This window comes from Syngnathus typhle, linkage group LG2, assembly GCF_033458585.1.
Source record: "Syngnathus typhle isolate RoL2023-S1 ecotype Sweden linkage group LG2, RoL_Styp_1.0, whole genome shotgun sequence".
Lineage (NCBI taxonomy): Eukaryota > Metazoa > Chordata > Actinopteri > Syngnathiformes > Syngnathidae > Syngnathus > Syngnathus typhle.
In genome coordinates, this window is record NC_083739.1 from 21,794,340 (window position 1) to 21,807,966 (window position 13,627).

At 45.5% G+C, this 13,627-nt stretch overlaps 1 protein-coding gene across 1 annotated transcript; it reads left to right on the forward strand.

Annotated features, from left to right (window-relative positions):
- The first annotated feature begins 1,157 nt into the window (after nucleotides 1-1,157).
- On the forward strand, nucleotides 1,158-3,565 carry her3 (hairy-related 3). Its single transcript, XM_061272450.1, is given in 6 exon segments — nucleotides 1,158-1,284; nucleotides 2,080-2,212; nucleotides 2,214-2,289; nucleotides 2,367-2,462; nucleotides 3,000-3,081; nucleotides 3,141-3,565. Coding segments are annotated over 6 exon segments (939 nt in total).
- Nucleotides 3,566-13,627: the final 10,062 nt, after the last annotated feature.

Sequence of the window (13,627 nt, forward strand, 5' to 3'; positions counted from 1 at the left end):
TGCTGTGTCCAAAGCAAGCGTGAAAACTTTACTAATGTGACGTGGAAAGAGGACAAAAGACACCACAGAGCTGCCTTGGAGCGCAGCACCTCTGCCAGATTTCATACCGATTACGCACGCATCACTATTGCATTAAATTTGTGCCCTGCAATTATTCGGTAAATTTTACGCGATTAGTGTTGGGGGGATTTTATTTATTTCATTATTTTTTTACTTGAAGCAAGACACGCGTCATTTGCATAGCCGCGACGTGACAATATAGTCACCCGATTGTGATTGGCAGGCATGGAGTTAACATGTTGTGATAACACCTCACAATTGTATCATCCGCCAAGATACAGAATGTTAACTCATAGAGAGAGTAAAAGCTGATGCTAAAATATAATGCTAAAAAAATACACTAGAGCATAAATAAAATATTTGGGGCGCATTTGATCCGATAAAGTTCTGTATTTGTCTTGGCAGGAATAAAACCTTAAAAGGTTTTTACGAATAGTAACGTAAAGGTTTTTAACACAAACTGACAAATAATACTGGGGTGAAGGTGCACGTGACCTGACAGGACTAATCAAATAAATGACTATAACTAAATATTATAAATCGCAGCATCAGGTTTTTACCTTTGAGATGCAATATTAAGATTATATACATCATGCATCTCTCCCTTAAGACTTGTCAAGCATTAGCGACCAGAAAGCACAGGACGGGACTGGGACAGTTTTACATCAGAAAAGGGTCGATTGGTAACTTGCGTCAAATGCAGGGTAGCATATCCAGTATAATTTAACACATGTATTTTTTTAGTCTGGTCAAAACTTGCGAACAATTTGTGCAAATTTAGCCCCATACTCTTCCTATTAGCAAACTCACGTATATGTCTAATTAGAGAAATTGTAAATTGCATCGGTGACATTAGTGCGCGTAGAGAAAAAACATTTTGTGTGCGTGCGATTTGATGCAGGGAAGGCACCCCTCTGTCTTCAGCTGCATCGAGCGTTCATTGAGTCGCGTGACCCTCATAAAGTGCTAAAGCCTCCCCCTCACAAGTCCAAAATGCGGGCCCTTGCTCTTGAGTGGCTGATGCCGCGTCTCAAAGCTTCCCGACGCACTCATTGATATTTTCAAAGGCTGCTTTTTACGTGCGTAAAAGATGCGCAATGGGCCACAGTGAAGTCCACTTTCCCAAGCCAGCTCTCCTTTCAGGGAGCAGTGTGGAGAATCGCGAGGCGGGGGACCGAGGACAAGGGGCGGCTCACAATTCTCCTCGGTGCCCCTCTAACCCAAGTACATCCGCACCCCCCTCCAAGCAGCTTGGTGTGGAGACAAAAAGTCATGAGGCTCAATAGCCGATGAATAGCAGAGTTCGCTTGCCCAAAGTCCCCTTTGCAATCCAAACAATTTGGTGCGTACCCACAAATATTGTCTCAAATAGGTTGTGTGAATCGAGCATAGTGCAGGTGGAACCTCAATCGGGCCATGCAGTAGCTACCATAAAATCGGGATGCGTGGCGGCACATCGAAAATTACCACGGTGCTGCCTTCAACTATAGCTGGCGTGAAACTCCCAAATTAAAGTGTCAATAGAAGACCAAGCAGAATCTGAATCATGGCCAATTATTTGTCACTTTCGGTTTTAACGCTATACTTTTTTTTACCCCACACGATGCCACTGTAATGCGAGTCGTTTGCAATGCCGCAGTCGTTTGCTTAATTTGACTTTTTAATTTATAAATGCTGCACACAACAACAAAAACAACAACAACAACAACAACAACAACAACAACAATGAAATGTGTCTTCTAAAAGATAGCTCCAACCTGAAACAGGCTACTGGTGCGAAACTATGACAATTGTGATTTTTTTCAAATTATGGACATATTAATTACCTTTTCTATTTCGGTATGTACTATATGTTCTAGGGTATTTTGTTGTTTAGGGGATGTCTATTATTTGTGAAAGGCATTGTTTTTTTCTATTTGTCCAGTTTCTTTAATTATGAGCAACATTTTATCTTCTCTTTTTGGGTGTGCGCTTGGTTTTGCCCGTCAAATGACAGCAGTGTTTAGCTATTTATCGTAGAAGGGATTGAGGGTGTTGGGCGCGGGAGGGACGGGCAGACTTCTTGCATTGAGATGTTAAGTGGGTGTGTCTATATAAACCCGCGCTTGGTCCACTTCATCTTTCTGGCTGCGGAGAGGAAAAGAAAATCCCTTTAAAAAACAGGCTGAAGACAGAATGGTGGCATCTACTGACTGTGTGGACAAGTCCGATTCAATCACTGCAAATAAGGTACGTCTAAAAAGGTTGTGAATGTAATCGTAAAAAGCTTACTCAAATGCATTAACAATTGTATCTGAATTACCCAGGTATCCAAACCACTGATGGAGAAGAAACGAAGAGCTCGTATTAACAAGTGTTTGGACCAGTTGAAATGTCTTCTGGAGAGCCACTACAGCAGCACTGTAAGGATTTCAACCAGCAAATAGCATATAGCAAATAGCTGCTCCACAGTCCAACAGTTCAATCAATATACATTCAAAACATTTTACAGACAATAATAAACCCAAACATTGTAATCATGTTATGTTCAGGCATTGCTTTGCCCTTCAAACTGTGGTAATATGTCCGATTCATATAGATTATTTAAAAAAAAAAAAAAGGAAAGAAAACAACACAGTTGAAGGCCAAAATATAATTTTATAGGAATTATCCAAAACAATTCAAACTCATGAAACACATTTTAATATAACAGGCTTGACCAAAGTGCTTAAACCGCACGGAATACAAAACTAAGTCGCATTTCAGAAGACAAGACCAATGAAAATTGATAGCAGTTATAAAGACAAAAAACAAACAAGAGCACAATGTTCACAACTCTTGATACGTGATCAGGGGCGAAAAGAAGGAACAAATACTATTCTATATCACACCGATTTTTTTACGTGTTGAAATATGAGCATTTTAACAGGAATGTTTTTTTTGTTATTTTTCTTGTACAGATTCGGAAGCGCAAACTGGAGAAGGCTGACATATTGGAGCTCACCGTGAGACATTTGAAGCACCTTCAGAAATCTCACACCTGTAAGTCTGCACATATTAATTGCAAAAATGTGACTTTGACGCATTGTTCATATTTGCAGTACCATCCACGCGTGGGGAGCTTTCCGATTTCCAGAAAGGCTTTCACAGCTGCCTGGCCAACGTCAAACACTACTTGCTGATGGCTGACACAGTGAGCGACCAACAGCGCCTCAAGATGTCGCAGTTGCCCGGTAAACTGGACATCTCCAGGACCACGGATAGCGACACAGTCCTTGCAGAGACGCGTGGCTTGCCGAGGAGAGCCAAGAACGACAACGAGACCTCACATAGGACCCACGGCGCGTCTCACTTTCGCCCGAGTGAAAACACGCGAATGAGCATGCATAAAGGGGCCACACGGTGTGGGCTGGCCACCGCCCCCACAATGGACGACCAGAGAATACGAATTACGCTCAAGAAATGTCACCTCAAAAATCCCAGTGAAGTTGGCAACACCCAACACAATATGTGGAGACCTTGGTAGAGACGCTGAACATTTTCACGGAAACGTTTATAATTGTTAGTTGTTACACTTGCACATTCTATTTTTGGAATAAAAGTGGGTATAATATGCAACTCAGTTCTTGCATTTTTTTCATACGGATACTATAAATACTGCAGTGTTTGCCCAGAGCGCTCACACTGGTTAACAGAAACAGTAATCTCTTAAAAACTTCACGATATCAATTACACAAGCGTTTTTTATGTTGAGATGTAAGTAAACTTTCCGAGATAAATTTTCTCCTCTGATTCTAAACTTGCCCTGTTTCTTCTATTATTATTATTATTATTATTATTATTATTATTATTATTATTATTATTATTATTATTATTATTATTATTATTATTATTATTATTATTATTATTATTATTATTATTGGCATAATCATCATCATCATCATCATCATCATCATCATCATCGTAATAATTATTATTATTATTATTGCCGTGAATATAAATCGACAGAAACGAATTTAACTATAACAAATCTATTTCTTTTAAAAGTTCTTTGTAAAATAATCATTAGTTTTTCAGTGCTGTTTGTCAAGTTATGCGTCATGTAACAAAATTATTGGGAAACTCTTCATGTTGTGTTTTAATTATTGATTTTTCCAAAGAACCAGTTCGCTTGAGAACTGGAATGCATATCACTAGTACAAAAGACTACAGACGGCCAAAGGTTGCTATGTCGAAATATCCGACAGGTTAGTGACTCGGGCTCTTGCTCGTAAAGTGCTTGGTCGATCCCAGATGTGAGCATATTCATAACTCAGCTCTTAAAATTGCAACCTCGCTTTGAATGCGTACGTTAATGCAAGCACTTAGGTGCAAAAAGATAAGGTGACCCCGCCCTCTGTAGAATCGGTTCACTCATAAAAACGTTCACCGAATAGTTCGCTACACTTTATTTATTCTTTTTTTTTTTTTTTTACCTCGTGTAGTGTACCTATTGAAGTGTCCATGAGGTGTACCCAATCACAGGCCACTTCATTAGGGGAAAATCATGGTTAAAGCTTCACGGAGAGTGAAGAGTGCCCCACCTGCCCTCATCCCCACTTTCTGATTGGCTGTTTGATCTGTGACGTCACTCGGACACTCTATTAGGTACACCGCCACTTTCAGGTGTACCAAATCACAGGCCACTTCATTAGATAAAAATCATGGTCAAAGCTTCACGGAAAGTGAAAAGTGCCACACCCGCCCTTACCCCCACTTTCTGATTGGCTGTTTGATCTGTGACGTCATTCGGATAGTGTGTGTGTGTGTGTGGGGGGGGGGGGGGCTCGTTGAACGATTCGTTTGAACGAATCTTTTGAGTGAACTGATTCTAAAGATTCAGTTCACTTAAAATAACTGGAATGCACATCACCATTTCACACTGGTGTGTGTGTGACGATCATTGGGACTTAAAAAAAAAAGACTCCACTTTCTGATTTTCTTGTCGTCTCTCCGACCCCCCCAAAGAAAATAGAAAATATTTCCATCACGTTGTTAGCTAGTTAGTCAGTCAGTCAGTCAGTCAGTGCGTGAGTTAGTTAGTTAGTTAGTTAGTTAGTTAGTCAGTTAGTCAGTTAGTCAGTTAGTTAGTTAGTTAGTTAGTTAGTTAGTTAGTTAGTTAGTTAGTTAGTTAGTTAGTTAGTTAGTTAGTTAGTTAGTTAGTTAGAAAAAACATTGCTTCGATGGCAATGTTTTTAAACTGTTGCTCACGTTAATCATGTTGAACCTCGCCCCACCATTGCGCGCTCATCTAAATGTGAGAATTTATCAGTCGCCTCACATCAACCAAAACACGCACGATGTTTGAAAATGTTACGCTCTAAAGTCCAATTCTGCTTTATAGCGACAGATGATTATTATAAAATTATAACTATTAGTCTACAAATTCGTTTTGCAGTGTCACATTACCATGCATAAGTTTTTTAATTGCCGAAAGGAGGACCAGTGAATGTCCTTCAGCTGTCCATATTACCGTCTATGAAGTATTCTTTGGCATCAGTGTGTTTAACGCCTCCAGAAGACATGCAGCAAAATGCAACCTAACTAGCAGAGGATGGTTTCGATCCAACGACCTCTGGGTTATGGGCCCAGCACGCTTCCGCTGTGCCACTCTGCTACTGATGTCCATTGACACTACAGACAAAACACATTTAGCCAATAAATATCTTGAAAATTAAAATTCTAAACCACACTTATAATTTGACTTTCAAACCATAATCCTAGTTTAAAACTCCCCAATTAAAATGTTATCCTTTGAGCTTTAACATGGACTTGATACCCTATTTTTAAACCATAACCTCATTAAACCCAATACCTTGTTTGAAAGCCTAATTTTCGATATGATAAATTATTTTCATAGAGCAAAAAATGCTGTTAGATTTGAGTAATAAGATGTCTGTGTTAAACATCTCCAGAAGACATGCAGTAAAATGTATTTAGACTCAACTAGCAGAGGACGGTTTCGATCCATCGACCTCTGGGTTATGGGCCCAGCACGCTTCCGCTGCGCCACTCTGCTACTGATGTCCATTGACACTTCAGACAAAACACATTTACCCAATAAATATCTTGAAAATTAAAATTCTAAACCACACTTATAATTTGACTTTCAAACCATAATCCTAGTTTAAAACTCCCCAATTAAAATGTTATCCTTTAAGCTTTAACATGGACTTGATACCCTATTTTTAAACCATAACCTCATTAAACCCAATACCTTGTTTGAAAGCCTAATTTTCAATATGATAAATTATTTTCATAGAGCAAAAAATGCTGTTAGATTTGAGTAATAAGATGTCTGTGTTAAACATCTCCAGAAGACATGCAGTAAAATGTATTTAGACTCAACTAGCAGAGGACGGTTTCGATCCATCGACCTCTGGGTTATGGGCCCAGCACGCTTCCGCTGCGCCACTCTGCTACTGATGTCCATTGACACTTCAGACAAAACACATTTACCCAATAAATATCTTGAACCACAAAATTCTAAACCACACTTATAATTTGACTTTCAAACCATAATCCTAGTTTAAAACTCCCCAATTAAAATGTTATCCTTTAAGATTTAACATGGACTTGATACCCTATATTTAAACCATAACCTCATTAAACCCAATACCTTGTTTGAAAGCCTAATTTTCAATATGATAAATTATTTTCATAGAGCAAAAAATGCTGTTAGATTTGAGTAATAAGATTCAAGATTCAAGATTCAAGAGTTTTTTATTCGCCATGTTTGAGCGTGCCAAACAAGGAATTTGACTTCGGTAGAAACACACCCTCTGTTCAACATTTAGGTGACTAACAACATTCAGGACATGTGAATAATGGCAAAAACAGTGTAGACAAATTCAAAAAGGTGTGAGGAGCAGGATGTTATTGCACAGTAATGTCTCTGAGACTCTATGAGTGGTGTGAGTTCATCAGAGCAACAGCCTGGGGGAAGAAGCTGTCTCTGTGTCTGCTGGTTTTGGCGTACCGAGCTCTATAACGCCGTCCGGAGGGGAGTAGTTCAAACAGACTGCAACCCGGGTGAGAAGGGTCTGTAGAGATGTTCCTTGCCCGATTCCTGGTCCCGGACAGGTACAAGTCTTGGATAGATGGGAGGTTGATTCCAATGATCTTTTCTGCAGTTCTGATTGTCCGTTGTAGTCTGTGCTTGTCTTGTTTGGAGGCCGATCCAAACCAGACAGTGATGGAGGTGCAGAGGACAGACTGGATGATGGCAGTGTAGAAGGTCTTCAGAACCTCTCGCGGCAGGTTGAACTTCTTGAGCTGTCTCAGGAAGTACAGCCTCTGCTGGGCCTTCTTCCGGACAGAGTCTATGTGGCCGGTCAATTTCAGGTCCCGAGAGATTGTGGTTCCCAGGAACTTGAAGGTGTCTGTGGAAAGAATAGTATTACTGCGGATAGTGAGGGGTAAAAGTGGTGAAGGGTCTCGCCTGAAATCCACTGTCATCTCAACGGTCTTGAGCGGGTTCAGCTCCAGATGGTTTTGACTGCACCAGTGGACCAGCCGCTCCACCTCCTGTCTGTACGCAGTCTCATCACCGTCCTGGATCAGTCCGATGAGAGTGGTGTCGTCTGCATACTTCAGGAGCTTCACAGGAGAGTCACCTGAGGAGAAATCATTGGTGTAGAGGGAGAAGAGCAGTGGGGAGAGGACGCACCCCTGAGGGGCTCGAGTGTTGGTGGTCCGGGTGTCAGATGTGATGCCCCCCAGCCTCACACGCTGTCTCCTGTTGGTCAGGAAGCTGGTGATCCACTGACAGGTGGAGGCAGGCACCGCAAGCTGGATGAGCTTCTGTTGGAGGATGTCAGGGGCGATGGTGTTGAACGCCGAGCTGAAGTCCACGAACAGGATCCTGGCGTACGTTCCTGGGGTGTCCAGGTGGTGCAGGATGTAGTGCAGTCCCATGTTGACCGCATCATCCACTGACCTGTTTGCCCGGTAGGCAAACTGGAGGGGGTCAAGCAGGGGGCCCGTGACCTCCTTCAGGTGGTTCAGCACTAACCTCTCGAACGATTTCATGACCACAGATGTCAGTGCGACGGGTCTATAGTCATTCAGACCTGTGATGGCGGGCTTCTTGGCTACTGGAACGATGGTGGAGCTCTTGAAGCACGAGGGCACCTCACACAGCTCCAGAGAACGGTTGAAGATCCGTGCAAAGGTGGGCGCCAGCTGCTCAGCGCAGACTTTCAAGCAGGAAGGTGACACGCCGTCTGGGCCCGGTGCCTTCCTGGTCTTTTGTCTCCGGAACATCTGGCGCACTTCCTCCTCGCGGACCTGGAGTGCGGGCGCGGCCTCTGCAAGAGAGTGAGTGGGTGACAACGATGATAGAGGTGTGGACAGAGCAGTTGTGGGGAGAGGTGAGTATGTAGATTGTGTTGCAGGAGGTCCCGTTGTGTGGGAGGACCGATCAAACCTGCAGTAGAATTTGTTTAGCTGGTTAGCAAGTCTTGGGCTCTCTACAGGACGGGTGGTTCGTTTCTTGTAGCCCGTGATGCTCTGCAGACCTTTCCACACCGTTGAGGGATCAGGATTGGCAGAGAGGTGTCTCTTCAGGTTCTCCCCGTAACACCTCCTGGCTTTCCTGACCTCTCGGTTCAGCGTGTTTCTGGTCTGCCTGAACAGCTCGCGGTCGCCGCTCCTGTAGGCCTCCTCCTTGACTTTGCGCAGCCTCCTGAGGTTCGGTGTAAACCAAGGTTTGTCGTTGTTGTACGTGCAGAAGGTCTTAGTCTGCACACACAGATCCTCACAAAAACTGATGTATGATGTGACAGTGTCAGTGAGTTCATGCAAGTCTGAAGTTGCAGCTTCGAAAGCTCCCCAATCGGTGCAGTCAAAGCAGGCTTGGAGGTCCTGCCTTGACTCCACTGCCCACATAAGATGTCTGTGTTAAACATCTCCAGAAGACATGCAGTAAAATGTATTTAGACTCAACTAGCAGAGGACGGTTTCGATCCATCGACCTCTGGGTTATGGGCCCAGCACGCTTCCGCTGCGCCACTCTGCTACTGATGTCCATTGACACTTCAGACAAAACACATTTACCCAATAAATATCTTGAAAATTAAAATTCTAAACCACATTTATAATTTGACTTTCAAACCATAATCCTAGTTTAAAACTCCCCAATTAAAATGTTATCCTTTAAGCTTTAACATGGACTTGATACCCTATTTTTAAACCATAACCTCATTAAACCCAATACCTTGTTTGAAAGCCTAATTTTCAATATGATAAATTATTTTCATAGAGCAAAAAATACTGTTAGATTTGAGTAATAAGATGTCTGTGTTAAACATCTCCAGAAGACATGCAGTAAAATGTATTTAGACTCAACTAGCAGAGGACGGTTTCGATCCATCGACCTCTGGGTTATGGGCCCAGCACGCTTCCGCTGCGCCACTCTGCTACTGATGTCCATTGACACTTCAGACAAAACACATTTACCCAATAAACCACACCTATAATTTGACTTTCAAACCATAATCCTGGTTTAAAACTCCCCAATTAAAATGTTATCCTTGAAGCTTTAACATGGACTTGATACCCTATTTTTAAACCATAACCTCATTAAGCACTGCTCGCCACTGGCGGAGTTCGTGATCATTAAGTGCCGTCCTTTTTACCTGCCAAGGGAATTTACCGCGATTCTGCTCGTCGCGGTTTACATCCCGCCTTCCAACATCGAAGGCGACAGGATCGCGGCTCTTAGTGAACTGTACCAGGCTGTCAGTGAACAAGAGACAGCGCACCCTGACGGTTTCACCATCTTCGCTGGGGATTTTAACCCTGCTAACCTGAAGTCTGTTTTTCCGAGGCTTCACCAGCATGTTAATTTTCCTACGCGTGGCGACAGCTTCCTGGACCTGGTCTACTCTTCGCATAAAGGAGCTTTCAAAGCCGCCCCCATCTTGGACTTTCTGACCATATCACTGTTATGCTTTTGCCCGCATACAGACAAATGGTGAGAGCGTCCAGGCCAGTTCGCAAGCAGGTACGGGTGTGGCCTGAGGGTGCCTCTGATGCACTGCGTGACTGCTTTGGCTCTACTGACTGGGACATGTTTAGGAGGGCTGCCACTTGCGACGATCGGACAGACATTGAGGAGTATACTGACTCTGTTTCCTTCTACATCAGGAAGTGCATTGATGATGTGACTCACTCAAAATCCATCGTCACTCGGGCTAACCGGAAGCCATGGCTGACGGGGCTGTCTTCAGGCTGCTGAGGGCCAGGAACAAAGCCTTTAGAGCGGGGGATGAGGCTGGCTTGAGGACTGCGAGGGCTGACCTGTCCCGGGGCATCAAAGATGCAAAGAGGGCGTTCTCGTGCAAAATTACCGCCCACTTCAAGGACAGCAGGGACGCACGGAGCCTTTGGCAGGGCATTCAGACCATCACGGATTACAAGCCCGCGCCGCAGAGCTGTGAAGGCGACGTCCGTCTGCTCAATGACCTCAACCGCTTCTTTGCTCGCTTCGACGCTCAGAAGAGCACTTGCCCGCTGAAGGCCACTCCCCCTTCACACGAGCTGCCCCTGTGCCTCTCCGCCGACAGCGTGAGGAGGGCGCTTGCCGCTATCAACATCCGTAAGGCGGCGGGCCCTGACAACATCCCGGGTCGAGCGCTGAAGGACTGCGCTGGTGAGCTGACGGATGTCTTCACAGACATCTTTAACACTTCCCTGCAGCAGGCCGTCGTCCCGTCATGTTTCAAAGCTGCCACCATCGTACCTGTGCCGAAGAAACCCGCTCCGTCCTGCTTCAATGACTACCGCCCCGTGGCACTTAGGCCCATCATCATGAAGTGCTTTGAGCGGCTTGTCATGGAGCACATCCGATCCGTTCTCCCCCCCACCATTGACCCCTTCCAGTTTGCGTACCGAGCCAAACGGTCCTCTGAGGATGCCATCTGCTCTGCCCTCCACTCGGCCCTCACCCACCTGGAGAGAAGGGACTCGTATGTGAGATTGCTGTTTGTGGACTTCAGTTCTGCCTTCAACACCATTGTGCCACAACGCCTCATCAGCAAACTTGACACGCTGGGCCTCAGTACCTACCTCTGCAACTGGCTACTGGACTTCCTCTGTCAGAGGCCACAGGTAGTACGTGTTGGCGACAAAATCTCCGCCAGCATCACGCTGAGCACGGGGGCCCCCCAAGGCTGTGTGCTCAGTCCGCTGCTCTTCACCCTCCTGACGCATGACTGCACTGCAACCTACAGCGACAACCGTATAGTGAAGTTTGCTGACGACACGACTCTGGTGGGTCTCATCACCAAGGGAGACGAGACTCAATACAGGCTGGAGGTTGACCTTCTGACCACGTGGTGCAGGGACAACAACCTCCTGCTGAACGTCGACAAGACCAAGGAGATTGTTGTGGATTTCCGGAAGGGTCACACCCAACACCTGCTGCTGACCATCGACGGTGCTGTGGTGGAGAGAGTGAGCAGCGCCAAGTTCCTGGGGGTGCACATCAGCGAGGATCTCTCCTGGTCCACCAACACCGCATCACTGACAAAGAAAGCCCAGCGCCGCCTGTACTTCCTGCGGAAACTCAGGCGAGCGAGCGCCCCTCCGGCCGTCATGACTACATTTTACCGCGGCACCATTGAGAGCGTCCGCTCCAGCTGTATTGCTGTTTGGGGTGGCGGCTGCACTGACTACAACTTGAAGGCCCTGCGGCGCATAGTGAACACGGCTGGTAAGATTATTGGTGCTTCGCTCCCCTCCTTGAAGGACATTTACACCTCCCATCTCACCCGCAAGGCGACCACGATTGTGAGTGATGTGAGTCACCCCGCTCACTCTTTGTTCGAGCTTCTGCCCTCTGGGAAGAGGTACAGAAGCCTGCGCTCCCGCACCACCAGACTCTCAAACAGCTTCATACTCCAGGCTGTCAGGATCCTGAACTCGCTTCCCCGTTCTGCGTAGCGTCCTGTACTTTTACTGTCTGTATGCACACTGGCTTTTATTCGTTGTGTTATCTATTTATTTATTATTTATTGTTACTCTTATTATTTATTGTTTGTGCCTTCTTGTTTTTTATATTGCGTCGTTTACTTGTATGTCTATCGTGTAATATGTCTTGTCACCGTGGGATAGGGAAAACGTAATTTCGATCTCTTTGTGTGTCTCGGCATGTGAAGATGTTGACAATAAAGCAGACTTTGACTTTGACTTTGATTAAACCCAATACCTTGTTTGAAAGCCTAATTTTCAATATGATCAATTATTTTCATAGAGCAAAAAATGCTGTTAGATTGGAGTAATAAGGTGTCTGTGTTAAACATCTCCAGAAGACATGCAGTACAATGTATTTAGACTCAACTAGCAGAGGATGGTTTCGATCCATCGACCTCTGGGTTATGGGCCCAGCACGCTTCCGCTGCGCCACTCTGCTACTGATGTCCATTGACACTACAGACAAAACACATTTAGCCAAAAAATATCTTAACGAAATCTAAAATTCTAAACCACACTTATAATTTGACTTTCAAACCATAATCCTGGTTTAAAACTCCCCAATTAAAATGTTATCCTTTAAGCTTTAACATGGACTTGATACCCTATTTTTAAACCATAACCTCCATCCATCCATCCATCCATCTTCTTCCGCTTATCCGGGGTCGGGTCGCGGGGGCAGCAGCTTCAGGAGGGACTCCCAGACTTCCCTCTCCCCAGCCACTTCATCTAGCTCATCCCGGGGGATCCCAAGGCGTTCCCAGGCCAGCTGAGAGACATAGTCTCTCCAGCGCGTCCTGGGTCGTCCCCGGGGTCTCCTACCGGTGGGACATGCCCGGAACACCTCCCCAGGGAGGCGTCCAGGAGGCATCCTGATGATATGCCCGAGCCACCTCATCTGGCTCCTCTCTACGTGGAGGAGCAGCGGCTCTACTCCGAGTCTCTCCCGGATGACCGAACTTCTCACCCTATCTCTAAGGGAGAGCCCGGACATCCTGCGGAGAAAACTCATTTCGGCCGCTTGTATCCGGGATCTCGTTCTTTCGGTCACGACCCATAGCTCGTGACCATAGGTGAGGGTAGGAGCGTAAATCGACCGGTAAATTGAGAGCTTTGCCTTTTGGCTCAGCTCTCTCTTTACCACGACGGACCGGTACAAAGTCCGCATTACTGCCGACGCTGCACCGATCCGCCTGTCGATCTCGCGCTCCATCCTCCCCTCACTCGTGAACAAGACCCCAAGATACTTAAACTCCTCCACTTGGGGCAGGATCTCATCCCCGATCCGGAGAGGGCATTCCACCCTTTTCCGATCGAGGACCATGGACTCGGATTTGGAGGTGCTGACCCTCATCCCGACCGCTTCACACTCGGCTGCGAACCGCTCCAGTGAGAGCTGGAGATCACGGCCTGAAGAAGCCAACAGCACCACGTCGTCTGCAAAAAGCAGAGACGCGATGCTGAGGTCCCCAAACCGGACACCCTCAACGCCTCGGCTGCACCTAGAAATTCTGTCCATAAAAACTATGAACAGAATCGGTGACAAAGGGCAGCCTTGGCGGAGTCCAACCCT